This window comes from Desmodus rotundus, chromosome 3, assembly GCF_022682495.2.
Source record: "Desmodus rotundus isolate HL8 chromosome 3, HLdesRot8A.1, whole genome shotgun sequence".
NCBI classification, from domain to species: Eukaryota; Metazoa; Chordata; class Mammalia; order Chiroptera; family Phyllostomidae; genus Desmodus; species Desmodus rotundus.
This window is the reverse complement of record NC_071389.1, coordinates 152444942-152460246: the sequence shown is the minus strand read 5'-3', so window position 1 is coordinate 152460246 and position 15305 is coordinate 152444942. Positions and strand designations below refer to the sequence as shown.

Here is a 15305-nt window from a genome sequence, read left to right as displayed (position 1 = left end):
TCTTACCATTGCAAACAATGCTGCAAAGTATTACATACAGTATATTTTTCTCACATATGCAACTGCTGTCTTGGGAAAGATTTCTAAGAGCAGAATTTCTGGGTTTATGTGTATGTACATTTGTTACTTTGATAGATATTGTCAAAATGCTTTCCAAAAATACTTTAATTTACATTCCCCCAGAATACTGTAAATGCTTAATATCATTAATGTTTAAATTTTGCTAAGCTGATGGGCCGAAAGTAATATTTTATTATTGTTTTAATTTGCCTTTTCCTGCTTACTTGTGAGATTTTGCATCTTTTCATATATTTATTGGCCATTTGTGTTTCTTTTATGAATTAAATGCCATGTCTTTTGCCCATTTTCTTAGATTTTTAATTTAATTAGGATTGGAGAAAATTCTATTTCTAATAATATGACTGGCTGGACTCTGGGCTGATCTTTCTGAATGCTAGTTAAAATACAAATGCAAATTATTTTTAAAAACATTGAGGAGCTGACTAGATAGCAAGAATTGATTAGGTTGTAATGTAAGGGAAGGCAGAAACTCAGGGAAGCAGAACAACAAATCTACTTTAGTCTGAGGACATTTATTGAACTGGGTAAACTTGAGCTTCAATTTCTTCCGTCTTTATCTTCGACAGAACCAAGGTGAGGAATTTAATCAGGGATTTCTTTAAAAAGCAACAGATACCAAAGGGCACACACCCTCAATATAAGATTGAATCTGAAATAAATCCACCCACTGTCACCTGCAGGGGACTTGAAGGGAAGCTGCCTCCAGGCTAAACAGATAAAGAGGCTCTCTCACCGAGTTGTAACCACCAGCTGATCCTTGAGCTGATCTGCAGCCCAAATTTTTATTAACTTGGATAATCCAGAACTCTCCAAGTCAGGAATTTAGCTTAAAGTGCTTCAGAACTGGTAGCACTTTAAGGCCTGGCAGAAGCAAAGTCATATTCTCTACAAAACAAACAAGCAAACAAACAAAAAACCACATTTATCCTCAGTCTCAAGGAATCTCCAACAACATTTTTCAGGGAAAATAAATATGTCACAGTAAAAAACAAAACCAAAACAATTAAAAACCCATTAAACACAAAAGAGGAAAAGACCATCAGCAAGATCCAGCCCACCCAGATAATCCGAGATAATCTCCCAGTCTACAAATCCTTAACTTAATCTTACCTGTAAAGTCCTTTTTGCCTTGTAAGGTAACATACTCATGGTTTCTGGGGATTAGGACATAAACATTTCTGGGAGCTATTATTCAGCCTACTGTAATAATAGTTCATTTCACAAAGTTTGAAATCATATAACTTTAAAATAATTTAAAGGACAGATTTAACAGCAGAATAGACACAACCAAAGAGAGAATTAGTAAACTGAATAACAGATGCAAAGACATTTTCCAGTCTTGTTGCCATAACAAAATCCCACCTACTCAAACAATAGAAATGTATTTTATCACAGTCATTCAGGCTAGAAGTCCACGATCGAGGTGCCAGCTGAGTTGGTTTCTGGCATGTAGGTGCCAGATAACACGTAGGTGCCGATGACCCAGCAACCTCAGACATGCTGTCGTGCAGATCCCCAACTAGATACGTTCAAGGATGTTCACTGCGGCATTATTTGTAGTGGCAGGAAGTTGGAGGCAACCTGAGTGTCCATCACTGACAGGGTAAAGAAGCACAATGTGATGGATGCACATATGGAATTCTGTGCATTGGGAAGATGGGGGAGAAAAGAAAGAGGGAAACAGGTATGTTCCACATCTTTTATCAAGACAGCAAAGTTTTCCCAGGAGCCTCACTCCTCAGACTGCTGCTTGCATTTTATTGGCCAAAATTGTGTTACATGGTTACATTTAACTAAAAGGTAACTAAAGGGGAGTTGTAGGGGATTGTGTGTCTAATTAGCGATGCCTATCACATAATCTGGTAGATTTCTTTCAACTGCTGCATGGAATTCCACAGTGGGCATTCACCACATTTTACTGTAACAGCAGCTGTTTTGTGACCATGAGGGAACGTCAAGGGACTTCCAGAGACGGTCCTGACATCATCAAGTTACATCAACACCAAAAGCTTCTTATCCTTGAACTTTTCATCTCTTTGTTTAAGTCACTTGTGTCAGTTAGGGCTCAACTGCAGACAACAGAAACAGATCTGGCTAGTTTAAACATGAAAGGATGGAGGAGCAGCTCTAGGTCCAGGAACAACTCCCAGCTTTGAGAGGCACGTGACCTCTGCCTGTGATCAGGAAAACAACAGCCACCACTACCGGAAGGCGATGAATCAGGAAGCTGCTCACCAGAGCTCCAGGGCATCTGTCCTGATCTGTGACAGCAAAACGGATGTCCCATGCTATTTAGCTCTGTTCTAAATTTACGTCTTGCACAAGAGCAGAACCTACTTCACAGATTCCTAGCTCAAGGGAATCTGGGAAGTATTTTAGCTTTCCAGCTCAGCAGTTCAGAAGAAACACTAAAAGGAGTTTTGGCTTAATGTGGAGCAGCCAGTCTATGGCAGCAGCCACACCACTGAGGCCAGTATTGGGTTACTTATGACCACAGGCACTCCAAACTGATACACTGCGCAGAAAACAAGGATAGGTCTTGAAGACATAGCATTCAGTGAAAAAAAAAAGTAATGTAACTCTATGGTGTTAGTTAAAATTTGTGCAGATCAACACTACTTTTTTCAGTGAAATGTACATTGTGCCAATTGGTAAAGAAAAGTAGGAGGGGAACCCTGGCTGGTGTGACACAGTGGATTGAGAGCCAACCTGTGAACCAAAAGGTCGCTGGTTCCATGCCAGGTCAGGTCACGTGCCTGGGTTGTGGGCCAGGTCCCCAGTGCGGGGCATGTGAGAGACAACTGATCAATGTTTCTTTTGCACATCAATGTTTTTCTCCCTCTCTTTTTCCCTTCCCCTCTTTCTAAAAGTAAATAAATAAAATATTTAAAAAAGAGAAAAGTAGGAGGGGAATGAGCTTTGGGGATAAGGAACAAGAGATAAACTGAAGTAAAATAAAGCAAGAGAGAGAGATCTTGTTCAGTTTGATGCTGGGAATGGTATAAACATTGGAATGTGACTGGCTCAATTTTCTACTCCTGAGGTCCAAAACCAATCAAATAAATTTAATATTAATATTAATTTAAAGAATAATTTATTGTTAAGTTGATAAATAATTTGAATAATTTAATTAATGTATCTTAATAGTAATATAACTTAAATATTTTATATTTATTTTTAAATTATATTTTATTGATTATGCTATTACAGTTTTCCTGATTTTTCCCCCCTTGCCCCCCTCCACCCACCACGCCCACTCCCTCAGGCTATACCCAGCATTGCTCATGTCCATGGATCATGCATATAAGTCCTTTGGCTACTCCATTTCCTATACTGTACTGTACATCCCCATGGCTGTTCTGAAACTACCTATTTGTACTTCTTAATCCCCTCACCTCTTCACCTACTCCCCCACCCCCCCTCCCATCTGGCAACCATCAAAATGCTCTCCATAGCCATGTTTCTGTCTCTGTTCTTGTTTTCTTAGTTCGTTTTTTAGATTCAATCATTGATAGCTATGTATTTATTGCCATTTTAATGTTCATAGTTTTGATCTTCTTTTTCTTAAATAAGCCCCTTTAACATTTCATATAATAATGGTTTGGTGATAATGAACTCCTTTAGTTTTCTGTTGTCTAGGAAGCTCTTTATCTGCCCTTTGATTCTAAATGATAGCTTTGCTAGGTGAAGTAATCTTTGTTGTAGGTCCCTGCTTTTCGTGACTTTGAATATTCCTTGCCAATCCCTTCTAGACTACAAAGGTTCTTTTGAGAAATCAGCTGACAGTCTTATGGGAACTCCCCTGTAGGTAACTAACTGCTTTTTTCTTGCTGCTTTTAAGATTCTCTCTTTATCTTTAATCTTTGGCCTTTTAATTATGATGTGTCTTGGAGTGGGCCTCTTTGCATCCATCTTGTTTGGGACTCTCTGTGCTTCCTGGATTTGCATGTCTATTTCCTTCATCAAATTAGGGAAGTTTTCTTTCATTATGTTTTCAGATAGACTTCCAATTTCTTGATCTTTCTCTTCTCCTTCTGACACCCCTATGATGCAAATGTTGGAATGCTTAAAGTTGTCCCAGAGACTGCTTACACTATCCTTTTTTTTTTTTTTTTTGGATTCTTTCTTCTTTCTTGTTGTTCTGATTGGTTGTGTTTTGCTTCCTTGTGTTTCAAATGATTGATTTAATTCTAGGCTTCATCCACTCTACTGTTGTTTCCCTGTAAATAGTTCTTTATTTCAATTAGTGTATCCTTCCTTTCTGACCACACCAAAACAAGTCCATTAAACTTAATATATCATAGTTTTTGTACTCCTCCTAATTAGGCAATTCTTTCTGTTTTAATTGCCCTAGAACCTCAAAAAATAGGTCCAGGTGACCCCTCCCCCCACCTCCCCCAGCTCTATTTAGTGAGATGCCCACACTCATGCCCTGTCGTGTCACCATGACCTCATCAAGTCACACTCTGCTGAAGGGAAACAGACTTTGGGTGTTGGGAGGCCTCATGACCCAACTTTAAAGGGTTTGTTTCTGGTGCACGTGTCTCCCTAGAAAGTGGAAAGTGAGTGTATTTGGAAGGGAGGAGGGTCTTATTCCCAGAGCCACCTTTGTTGGGGAGGAGCCGCGGTGATTTGGGCCCTGCCCACCCTGGGCAGGACCTCAGAGTGAATCTTGGGAGTCTGCACAGGAGAGCACCCGCCCCTCCCGGCCCCCACTCTCACTAACCCAGCTTGATCCAGCTCAGCACTGGGGGGTTTACAGAAGCTCTTTCTTTAAGTCTAGCCATCTGTCACCTGTGTCACTTCCTGGGGAGAGATAGTCCACCTCCAGTACTCCAGAGACCGGTGAGTGTGCTCCCAGGAGTCTGGGGGATGCTGTGGGCCCCAGCAATGACTGCATCCTAGGGAGCCTCCAAACCCTAGGTGAGGCCCCATGGGAAAGTGAAGACCACTCCTCTTGAATCTCACTGGGCTCCTCACTTACTGTGAACCACTTCTGACCTGTGGGGCCACTGTCACTTGTCCTCCCTGCCTCCACTTGTCCTCCCTCAAAGGTTGGATGGGACGGGATACCCCAGCGGGAAGAGGCTCCCCCTTCCAGGCAAGGGTTGGGTGATTTGAAGATGCTGGAATCCCTCCCTGGGATTCAGGGAGACGCTATTGCCCTCCTTTCCATATTGCAGACGTCAATAGCGTGAGGAGGGGGCACTGGCCTTCTTGTCCCCAGGCTGGAAGAGGGAGAGCCGCTGCTGTGGAGGGGAGGACTGGCCATGTCGGAGTCACTGTCCTGCCCTGGCAATGAGATCCCTGCCCCAGACCACAGGCCAGGGGCCCTGTACTGGGCCTGTGTTTGCAATGACTCTGCCCAGCTTCAGGCCGTGCTGGATGGTGGGGTCTCCCCAGAGGAGGCCACCCAGGTGGATGGCAATGGGAGGGTGAGCTACCCCATAGGCTTCCCAGGGCAGCCAGGATAGCTCTGTGTCCCCGCCACACCACACTCATCTGAGGGAGTTTCAGGGTCAACCCCCACTGCCTGGACCCTCAGGAAGAAGGGAGCGGGTGAAAGTGGGCCTCCCCAGGGGCTGGGATATCTCTGGGCCAGTGTGAATTTAGAGGGCACAGGGAACCCAGATACCCCTCCCCCAGACAGGACTCATGGTCGCATGCTACCGTGGCTTTGGGAGTGTTGTGGCCCTACTCAGCCGCTGTCCTTTCCTGGATGTGAACCACCAGGACAAAGAAGGAGACACGGCCCTCATGCTGGCCGCCCAAGCAGGTGTGAGGCTGCTGACCCCACCCTCTGCCCCTCCCCGGCTCCAGACTGGGTCACAGCTCCACACTCATGTCAGGTGTTCTCCTACCCCAGACTCTGCTGTGTTGGGGGGAGGGTAGGTTTGAGGCTTCACCATCCCTTTCCTGGAGATCCAAGATCTGCCTTCGGTGCTCAGCAGGCCATGTGACTCTGGTGAGTCTCCTGCTCAACTACTACACGGGCCTGGACTTGGAGCGCCGAGACCAGCGCGGGCTGACAGCATTGATGAAGGCCGCCATTCGGGACCACTCTGGATGCGTGGCCGCCCTCCTCATGGCAGGTGCACAGGGCCTGGATGGACCAGGGTGTGTGGCCTCCCGTCCCTACCCCCAAGTCAGCCTGATAGACCCTTAAGTCAGCTGTCATAGTTGCAGAGAGGAGAGAGGGGGAGATGGGGGATCAATCTGGGCTGACTTCCTGGATGAGGGGAGTGTGCTTGGGTTTCTTACAGTCAACAAAGTGCAGCTACAGGCAGCTCCATTTACGTTGTTAATGGACATCCCAGAAAAGAAAGCTTGAGAAGATAACCTAGACCCACTGGGGACCCTAACATCAGAAAGGCTGGTCTCTGGAAGCAGACCCTCTTGTTCTCAGCCTGGCCCTGCCTCTAGCTAAGTGACTGTGAGCAGATGGATGGCTTCCACCTCCGGGCCTCACCAGCATAACAAGGGTGTCGGCCTCCTCTGGGGCGATGTCCAGCTCTGACAAGCCAGGGTTGTGGGGTCGCACTGATGTGTGGTTGAAAGGTGTGGCTGTGTGGGGTTGTTCCAGAGTGAAGTCCACACTGTCTGTGGAGTCGAAGGTCCTCATCATTCCCTGAGGTGGGGCTGTCCTCTCTTGATAACTCTGGGGACCCCAGCCTCCAGCTTTTCCCTTCCCGTCCAGCAGATCAGTTTTGGGGTGAGAAGGGAGGGAGTTTGCACTTCCCCCTTTGACTCAGAGTGACAGCTACGCCCCTACCCAGGATGAGAGGGTGTGATGGGGAAAAGAAGGACCAGCAGGATGCCCCTCCACCTACCCCAGAAGGTGCAGCTTGGGTCTCCCCATTCTTGGGCAACCTGCACCCCACCCCTTTGGTCAGTTCCTTGGTTCAGGGGTCCCTATTCTGTTCCAGATTTGGAACCCCCCAGTGTGTTTCTCTGAAGTATTTCCCCTCTCTGGGTACTTCAGTTTTCTTCACCAATCCCAAACAGGAGGCTGGGGTCTGGGACTGGCCCTGACCCTGGGCTCCCAGGTTCCAGCTGCAGCAAGACAGGTGGGACTCTGGTTTTGAACTGAACCCAGATCAGCCAGCCCTGCTGCTGAAGATTTTGCCCTTGCGCAAATCACCAGTCCCTGTCCCAGCCCACACACACACCCCTTGTGCCCCTCCCAGGTGCTGACCTGACAGCAGTAGATCCCGTTCGGGGCAAGACGGCCCTGGAGTGGGCAGTGCTGACCGGCAGCTTCGACACCGTGCACAGGGTCCGGCAGCTGTTGCGGCGGCCCCGAGTGGAGCAGCTCAGCCGGCATTTCCAACCGGAGTGGCCAGCCTTGCCTGGACTTGTGGCCCAGGCCCAGGTTGCCCCATCTCTCCTGGAGAGATTACAGGCCACCTTGAGCCTCCCCTTTGCCCGGTCTCCTCAGGAAGGGGGTGTCCTGGACCACCTTGTGACCATCACTACCAGCCTAGCCAGTCCCTTCCTCACCACTGCCTGCCACACCCTGTGTCCTGACCGTCCACCTGCACTGGGAGCCCGAAGTAAGTCTGTGCCAGAGCTGCTAGGCACGGCTCCTCACCCTCCCCCGGCACCCCAGCCCTCCCAGGTAGTCCCTGGCCCCACGGTTCTCACCTCTTACCGCAGTCCTCAGGGTGTACTGAGCATGTGCCCTCAGTGGCTATGGCCCAGGGACAGTACCAGTCCCAGGCCCCAAGTCCCCAAGATCCTCCTCTCCAAGGCTCCCTCAGGTCCCCACCAAGGCAAGCCAGAGCCCAGGCCTACAGGGCATTGCAGGCTGGCCCTTCCTGTCTGGCCACACCAGGAGCTCAGGATGCAGAGGAGGAGGAGTCAGGCGGAGGAGGCCAAGTGTGCACAGAGCCAGGGGAAGAATGGCTAGGTCAGATTGGGGGCAGGGCATCAGCCATAGCCTCCTCTGCCCTGTACGACCCCTTCTGCCTGTCATCCTATGTGCAAGGTTATTCATATAACACTGTTTGCAGCAGTGAAAGAGTGGAAACAACCTAAGTGTCTACAGGGGACTGGCTGGATTGATTATGGGTGTAGTTACCGTACATCCATACGATGTATTCCATGCAGTGATAAAACAGGAGTAAGGAAGCGCTTTATGTCCTGGTATGAAACTATCTTCCAGATGTTGGAGGGAAAAATAACCAAGAGGTGTATGGCATACCGCCATTCGTCAAGGTAAAATTGGCACAAAGCTAAACTTGACTCATACAAATACCAAGTGAGCACCAAAATCTATTTAACTTAATGGGTGAAGCCCCAGGATGGGTCAGAGGAAGAAACGAAAACCGTCACTGACAGTCGGTGGGAGAAAGGAAGCTGGAATAAGATTGCAAAGCTAATAGAAAAAGTTAATTCCTGCCTAGCAATAAAATCATAACTTTTTTTCTCTACCAGAGGAAAACAATTTGCTGTTTATTGATCTTCTACAGGTTAGCCTCTTAACTTTCCAGAGTCTGGGCACCAATCAATAGCAAATGCTGCGTCAAGCACAGTGCCTTCTCTGGGATGACCCATAGGTGGGGTGGTCAGCCAATGGCTCCGACACCTCTGCGCACGCCCAGCAGTTTCGTTGTGTGCCCTACTTAACGTCTGGGATGTTTTTTCTTAACACGTGTGTTGCATAAATGTATTTGCTTGTATATTTGTAATAATAAAAGCAACGCTTATAAGGTGCTTACTATATACATTTAACACTCCCAATAATCCTATGAGGAGGTTATCTTTGAGGATGTGGGGCACAGAGAGGGTAAAGAGATACCCAGTGTCACACAGCTAGAAAACGGCAGAGGTCAAGAGTGAGAGCCAGTTGTGGAGGCCAGTCTATCTTTAAAAATTTTTATTTATTAATTTTAGAGAAAGGGGTGGGGGAAGGAGAGAGAGAGAGACATCAATTTCTTGTTCCACTTATTTATGCATTCGTTGGTTGCTTTTTGTATGTGGCTGACCAGGGCTCTAACCCTCAACCTTGGCGTATCAGATGCTCTAACCAACTGAGATACCCGGCCAGGAGGCCAGTTTCTTAACATTAACCCCCGCGTCTCCCTGGGATCTCCCTGGAAAGAACCATGGTGATTTTCTTAGGAAAACAACTGAACAGCTGACTACGGGTGGAAGGGAGACTTTTCATTGGCTACCTTTTTTTTTTAAAATCTGACTCTGAAAAAATAAACTTAATTTTTTTAGAACAGTTTTAGCTTTATAGAAATGTTGTGAAGAGAGTTCCCACATAGCCTACGCCCAGTTTCCTCTATTATTAGCATGAGTATAGTCATTTGTTACGATTAATGAACCAATTGTAACACATTATTATTAATAAAGTCCATACTGTACTTATCTTTTTACTTAGTGTCCTTTTTCAGTCCAGAGCTTCACCCTGGACCCCACATTACCTCTCATGGCCAGGTCTCTGTAGGTTCCTGCCGCTGTGGCAGTTTCTCCAACGTCCCTTGTGTGTGAGGACCTTGACAGCTTTGAGGGGCACCACTTGGGTGTAGAAGGTCCCTCAACTTGGACTTGCGTGATGTTTTTCTCACGGTTAGACTGGGGGTGTGGCTTTTCGGGAGAAAGAGGTGCTGCTCTCATCACATCTCATCAAGGGGCGCACTATGAATGTGCCTCACCGCGGCTGAGCCGACCGCGGTCCCTGTCCTCAGGCTTCAGTGTCTGCCAGGCTTCTCCACTGTGAGGCCACGTCCCCCCTGGCTTTCCAGGCTGCACTCTGTGGAAGGAGTCGTTGTAGGAAGCCCACACGAAAGGAGTGGGGCGTCATGCGCCATCTCCTCGGGGGTGGATGATCTACATAAATTATGGATTGATTTGAAATTCTTCTGCACAGAATGCTTTGACTTTTTAGTCTCTGCAACTCTACCAAATTTTGAAAAATTAAAAAATAAATCTGCTCTTTCAATAGAGGGAAACACACACACACACACACGCACACACAGAGGTGAAAACAGCAGATGGTGTGTGGTTTCTCGGGAGTGTCCTGAAGGCGACCATGGGGGACTGGAATGTGTTCTAGGCTAACTTTGTCATTTCCCACCTGTGTGATCCTTCAGACGGCGCTTAATTTTCTCTTAACCTCTCACCTGTTAAATGGGTGGAACCAGGGCTGTTGGAGCATTCTATCATAATACAGGTGAGAGGCTCTGTCAGAGGGAAAGTGCTACCAAGAGCTGAGGTGCTATGGGAGGGCGGGAGGGCCCTGGGGACCTGGGTGTGACTGAGCTGCTTCAGCGCATCTGGGGTGGAGCTAGAGTTCTTCCCTCCCCATCCACTGCTGCAATCAAAGCACGAGAAGCCAGCCCTGGCACTGGGCACGGCAGACCGGGAAGGAAACTGCGCAAAGGAAAGAAACTGTCTGCAGGCTTGGAACAGCTTGGTGGTTACACACTTCCATCCAGCAGTTGGCCCATGACCTTGGGGAAGTTATCTATCCTTTCTGAACCTCAAGGCTCATATGTAGAATGGAGGTAATAATAACATGTCGCCAGGGCTGTTGTGAGAATTCAGTGAATTAATGAAGCACTTTGCACTGTGCCTGGCCTGATTAATATCATCATCTCTCTATTTAATCCTCACAACCTTTGTTCTGTTATAGTTGAGGAAACTGAGGTTATGAAGGTGAAGCGACTTGCTTAAGGTCACCAGCTGGTAAGGGGCTGAGTGGCTCCTGGAGTTCAAGTCTGGCACTCTAAAGCTGGTGTCGCTTCCCCTGCAGCACATGGTCTCTGCTCACAGCCCAGGTTCTGCTGGTTCTCTGAGCTTCTCCCTCCTGCTTCTAAGCAGCTTGAGTTTTACAGGGGTCCAGGGGTGGCCACAGCATCCTTGGGACCAGACAGCTAACTTTCTGTAGCTCTCTCTCTCCTGGCTGGCAAAGGGTGGGCCTCGGCCAGGAGGCTGGCCTGGCAGTAACGCCAGGGCCCCAGGCTGGACAGCATTTTCCTCTCTGCCTTGGGGAACATGCACGCCTCCATCCCCGGCCATCTCCAGGGCAGCTAGTGTCCCAGGCCTGCAGTTCCGCCTTTCCTCCTCCCAGGCCCAGCCGTCTCCCTCTAATCCTCTAATAGCTCTTGACAGACAGCCTTGCAGGCTCCCAGAGAGGAAGGAGGCCTACATGGGCTACTCGGCCTGCGCTGTCCAAAGTCAGCCTCGCTACTAACATCTAGCTTCTCCTCACCCCCAGCCCAGCTCCTGAGGCGACCCTACCTAGTTCTTGGCAGCACAGGCCAAGGAAACCAGGACGAGGGCCCTGGCCGTGCAGCACGCAGGCCACAACGAAGCCGCCCCACTACCGTCAACAAATCTGGGTTTGAATCCTGGCGCTGCCACCAGGGACCTCTGTGTATAACTCCCAGGGTTTTTGTGCGAACTAAACACTGAGAGGCATGCGAAGCATTGAGCGCCGCCTGGCTCAGTGCCCAGCAGCTTTTGTTACTGTGCTGAGAGGCAGGGTGAGGAAATGCCAAGGGGACAGCTCTGCGGAGGAGGCCAGCAGATGTGTCCTTGGAGCCCCGTGGCCTCCTCTGTGATTCTAGGACACTATTCTGGTGGCCCCTGAAACCAAAACATGTGCTTATTCAAGACAGCCAGGGCCTGCAAGCTCGGCACCCCCAGCCCCAGGCCCTGTCCTGGCCTACTCCCGTCACCACGGCACCGACAGCTGCCACCTTGCTCCCTGTGTGTGCGTGTGTCCACCCCTGCTCTGGAGATGGGGGGCTCCTGCAGAAGGGACTATAGGGTTGGCTGTCCTGACACCTACTGGGGTGTTCGCCAGGCCGGCGGGGGCTCCTTGGGAACCCTCTCCTCACTCCTGTGTGGGCAGAAACTGCATCTGTTTCCTAACCCCTGGCTCAGGGCCCTGCCTGTTTAAATGTGTATAGAAAAGAACTGAATTCAGGCCCCACCCAGGTCAGAGCTGCTTAGCGGGGACTTTATCATCTCCTTCCTCCTCTCAGAGTCTGCCCTGGTTCCAGGAGTGGCAGTGTCCCCAGTTCTCCCAGGAAAGGCCTGTTGGGTCGAGAGAAGGCAAGGGAGCACACATTCGTGGAGAGGACAGGGACAGGTAGGGACTCACTGGCTTGTGTCCCCTCTTCCCCAAACAGGGGCATCTGGACAGGATTCCCCCCTCCAGCAGTCCTACCTCCCAAATGGGTGAAAATATTAGGCATTGCCCACCACACCAACCAGCAGGCCAAGAGCACCCTCCCCACAATTTCCCCTCATTCCCTGTTCCCCCCTCATGCTGATCTCGCAGGACGTCCCCTGTCGGGTCTCAGTCAGCTATGCTGAGAAACGCATCTGGCCTGGGCTCCTGCAGAGGTTCACACCTGCTCACTTTTCTCCTTTTCCTCAGACAGTGCCTTATCGTGGCTAAGGAAGACACCAAATCTGAAGGGAGGACTTGAGGGCAAGGCTTGGGGTGGATGGACTCTGAAACTTCTACGACAGTCGCGCAGCAGTGTCATACGTAGGAGCACAGTCAGCCAGGGTCCCGTCAGCACGTCAGGCTCAGAGGCACAGAAGTGCGTACAGGCCCGTCGGCCCGTGAAGCCCTGGTCGCACCCAGAGAGGCCGTCCTCAGAAGCGCACACAAACCATCCCAAAGGCACGCAGACAGACACATAGGCCCACGGACAAAGTAAAAATGAAGACAGGGCCCCCCCATGTCCCCTGGGCTCCTGGCCTGTCCCCTCTTCCTGTCCCCCTGCCCCTCAACACGTTGCGCTCCCTGGCCATCCAGCTCCATGCATTGCCTGTGTGACTCCGGCCGAAGTGCCAGGGTCTGTGCAACCATCTGCAGCAGGAGTTAGATGGCTGAAGGAGGGCCAGCCTTACCCTCCGCTCCTCCTTTTACACCTAGGTGTCCGCTGTAACAGTGAAAAGTCTTGGTCCCTCTGAGGGAAAGGAGAGAGGTGAGCGGGTTGAAACCTAAATCCTGCTTTGTGGCTATTTTCTCCAGACCAGCCTTGGATACCCCTTGGTCTATCTCCCACATCCACGCCAGTGATTTGTCTCGGGGGAATAAGGCTCAGAGGTTTGTGGATGAGTGGCTCCTGCAGACAGGAGCTGGCTGAAGGTCCTCGGTACCAGGCCCTCTGGTGCTGGGAAGGGCAGAGCCTGGGCACGGATGCTGGAGGGGAGGGAAGGGGGCAGGATTTATGGCATTTCCCCTCCAGCTGGAAACAAAGGCAGATTCCTGTGTCCAGCTCCGGCAATCTGGTCCCACCCACTTGAGTGGCTGGAGCTGAAGGATATCCCGCTGGCCTCTGGCCTCGCCCAGCTCCTCTGCCCCTCTGTCAAACAATCTGCCCTCTTCCGGGGTCATTACCTACTCTCAAATCCTGGGGACTCCATCCTTGTCCAAATACCAAGCCCTCCCCACTGGGGAATAGTCCCCTTCACCCCTCAGGCTCCATCCCCAAGCAGCAATGGTCTCCTCAGCAGCACCTAAGGGCCTTCCAGGCCTCCACCCCCTTGCCCCACCCTCACCCCAGCAAACTCAGGCCCTGCTTTTCTTCAGTGAGCGAAAATGCCTCTAGGAATTCCTGTGCCTCCAAAACACCCAGCCTGGCCCCTCAGGCATACATCCCCACCTGCCTGAGGCGGGGTGGTTCACCTGAGCTAATTGACTGACACAAATTGAGCTCATTGATCTTCCTCTTCTGCAGCTCCAGGGAAGGGTGGGGCGCCACCACCCCTAGTTAGAGAGAGTCAAGGGTTACTGTGTGATGCCGACAGAACAGGAACTGAAGGGGCACCGTTCACAAAGTACCAATCAATAATTAGGAGGCAGAGAATTTTGTGACCCAAGTTCTGAAGTTTTTAAATCCATAAATAACAGAAAGGCCAACACCGCATGGCATCCCTTACATTTGGAATCTAAAAAGAAAAGTCAGCCCTGGCTGGTGTGGCTCAGTGGATTGAGTGCCGGCCCAGAAACCAAAGGGGCACCAGTTCTATTCCCAGTCAGGGCACATGCCTGGGTTGCTGGCCGGGTCCCCAGTGGGAGGCACACGAGAGGCAACACACGTTGATGTTTCTCTTCCTCTCTTTCTCCCTCCCTTGCCCTCTCTAAAAATAAATAAATAAAATCTTTTTAAAAATTAAAATAAAAACTCATAGAAATTGAGTTAAAAAAAGGTTATCAGGAGCTGGGGGGTGGGTAGAGGGAGGAAGTAGGGAGAGGCTGGTCAAGGGCACAAACTCTCCGCTGTAAGACGAGTAAGGTCTGCGGATCTGACGTAAAACGTGGTGACTACAGCTGATAGCACGGGGTCGGATAATGGAACGTAGCTTAGAGGCTAGAACTAAATGTTCTCACACACACACACACACACACACACACGCAGATAAACTGATACGTGAGGTGATGGATGTGTTAACTAGATGGAAGGACCCTATCACAATGTATTCCTATATCCGATTATCACGATGGATACTTTAAATGTCTTACGATTTTATTTATCAGTTATACCTCAATAAAGCTGAACCAAGTCTACAGATACCATTGTCAACATACTATTTAGAATTACCGAAGCAAATGTCAGAGAAACCAATAGCTGAACTTTGAGAAGGGGCTTGGCCTCAGCGAGAGGGTCTGAGAGTGGATACAGTCGCCTCTCATTATAAAGTTGTCTGCAGAATTTAATGGATTTATTTTACCCTGTTTTTATTAGGGATGTCCTGAATTTTTTTTTCAGAGTGGCTGCCTCGCACGGCACAGTCCTTGGTGGCAGTCACTCACTCACCCCTGCAGCCGCCCCTCGGGCAGCTCAGTAGGAGAGGCTGTTCAGGGCCCAGCTTTGAGCAGGTGAGACAACAGAGGCCCGTGACTCGGTGACTCTCCTTCGTGCTCCTTCCCCTGTCCAGCATCAGGGCCTCCCTCCCGCCCTCCCTCCCAATACACCGGATGTCTCTGTGGGTTTTAGCTGGCGGAGGACTCTCATGGATATTTTGCTTTTATTCTGAGAATTGGCAGAGATATGGGAGCTGATGTTCACCCACATCGGCTCCAACTCCAAGCTTGGCCTCTTTCCACTCCTCCTCTTCCACCTCTGGTGGGGCCAGTGTGGTAGAGTCAGAGCCTTGAGAAGGCCTGTGGTGAGGGACATTCCAGAGGTCACTGGGCTATGAGGGAGGAGGTCGTCCTGGGGCAGCAGCATCTCCTCAGCGCCCAGGCT

General features: G+C 49.7%; 1 protein-coding gene across 3 annotated transcripts; it reads left to right on the top strand.

Annotated features, from left to right (window-relative positions):
- Nucleotides 1-4856: 4856 nt before the first annotated feature.
- Nucleotides 4857-8060, top strand: ANKRD33 (ankyrin repeat domain 33). 3 transcript variants are annotated; one of them, XM_045184245.3, is made up of 5 exons: nt 4857-4926; nt 5265-5516; nt 5815-5857; nt 6030-6173; nt 7269-8060. In XM_045184245.3, the coding sequence occupies exons 2-5, from the start codon at nt 5352-5354 to the stop codon at nt 7988-7990; spliced, it is 1074 nt and encodes a 357-aa protein (XP_045040180.2). In that variant the 5' UTR covers nt 4857-4926; nt 5265-5351; the 3' UTR covers nt 7991-8060. The 3 variants fall into 3 exon arrangements, with proteins under 3 accessions (XP_045040180.2, XP_045040178.2, XP_045040182.2); XM_045184243.3 differs by having other exon boundaries at nt 5728-5857; XM_045184247.3 differs by lacking the exon at nt 4857-4926 and having other exon boundaries at nt 5444-5516; nt 5732-5857.
- Nucleotides 8061-15305: the final 7245 nt, after the last annotated feature.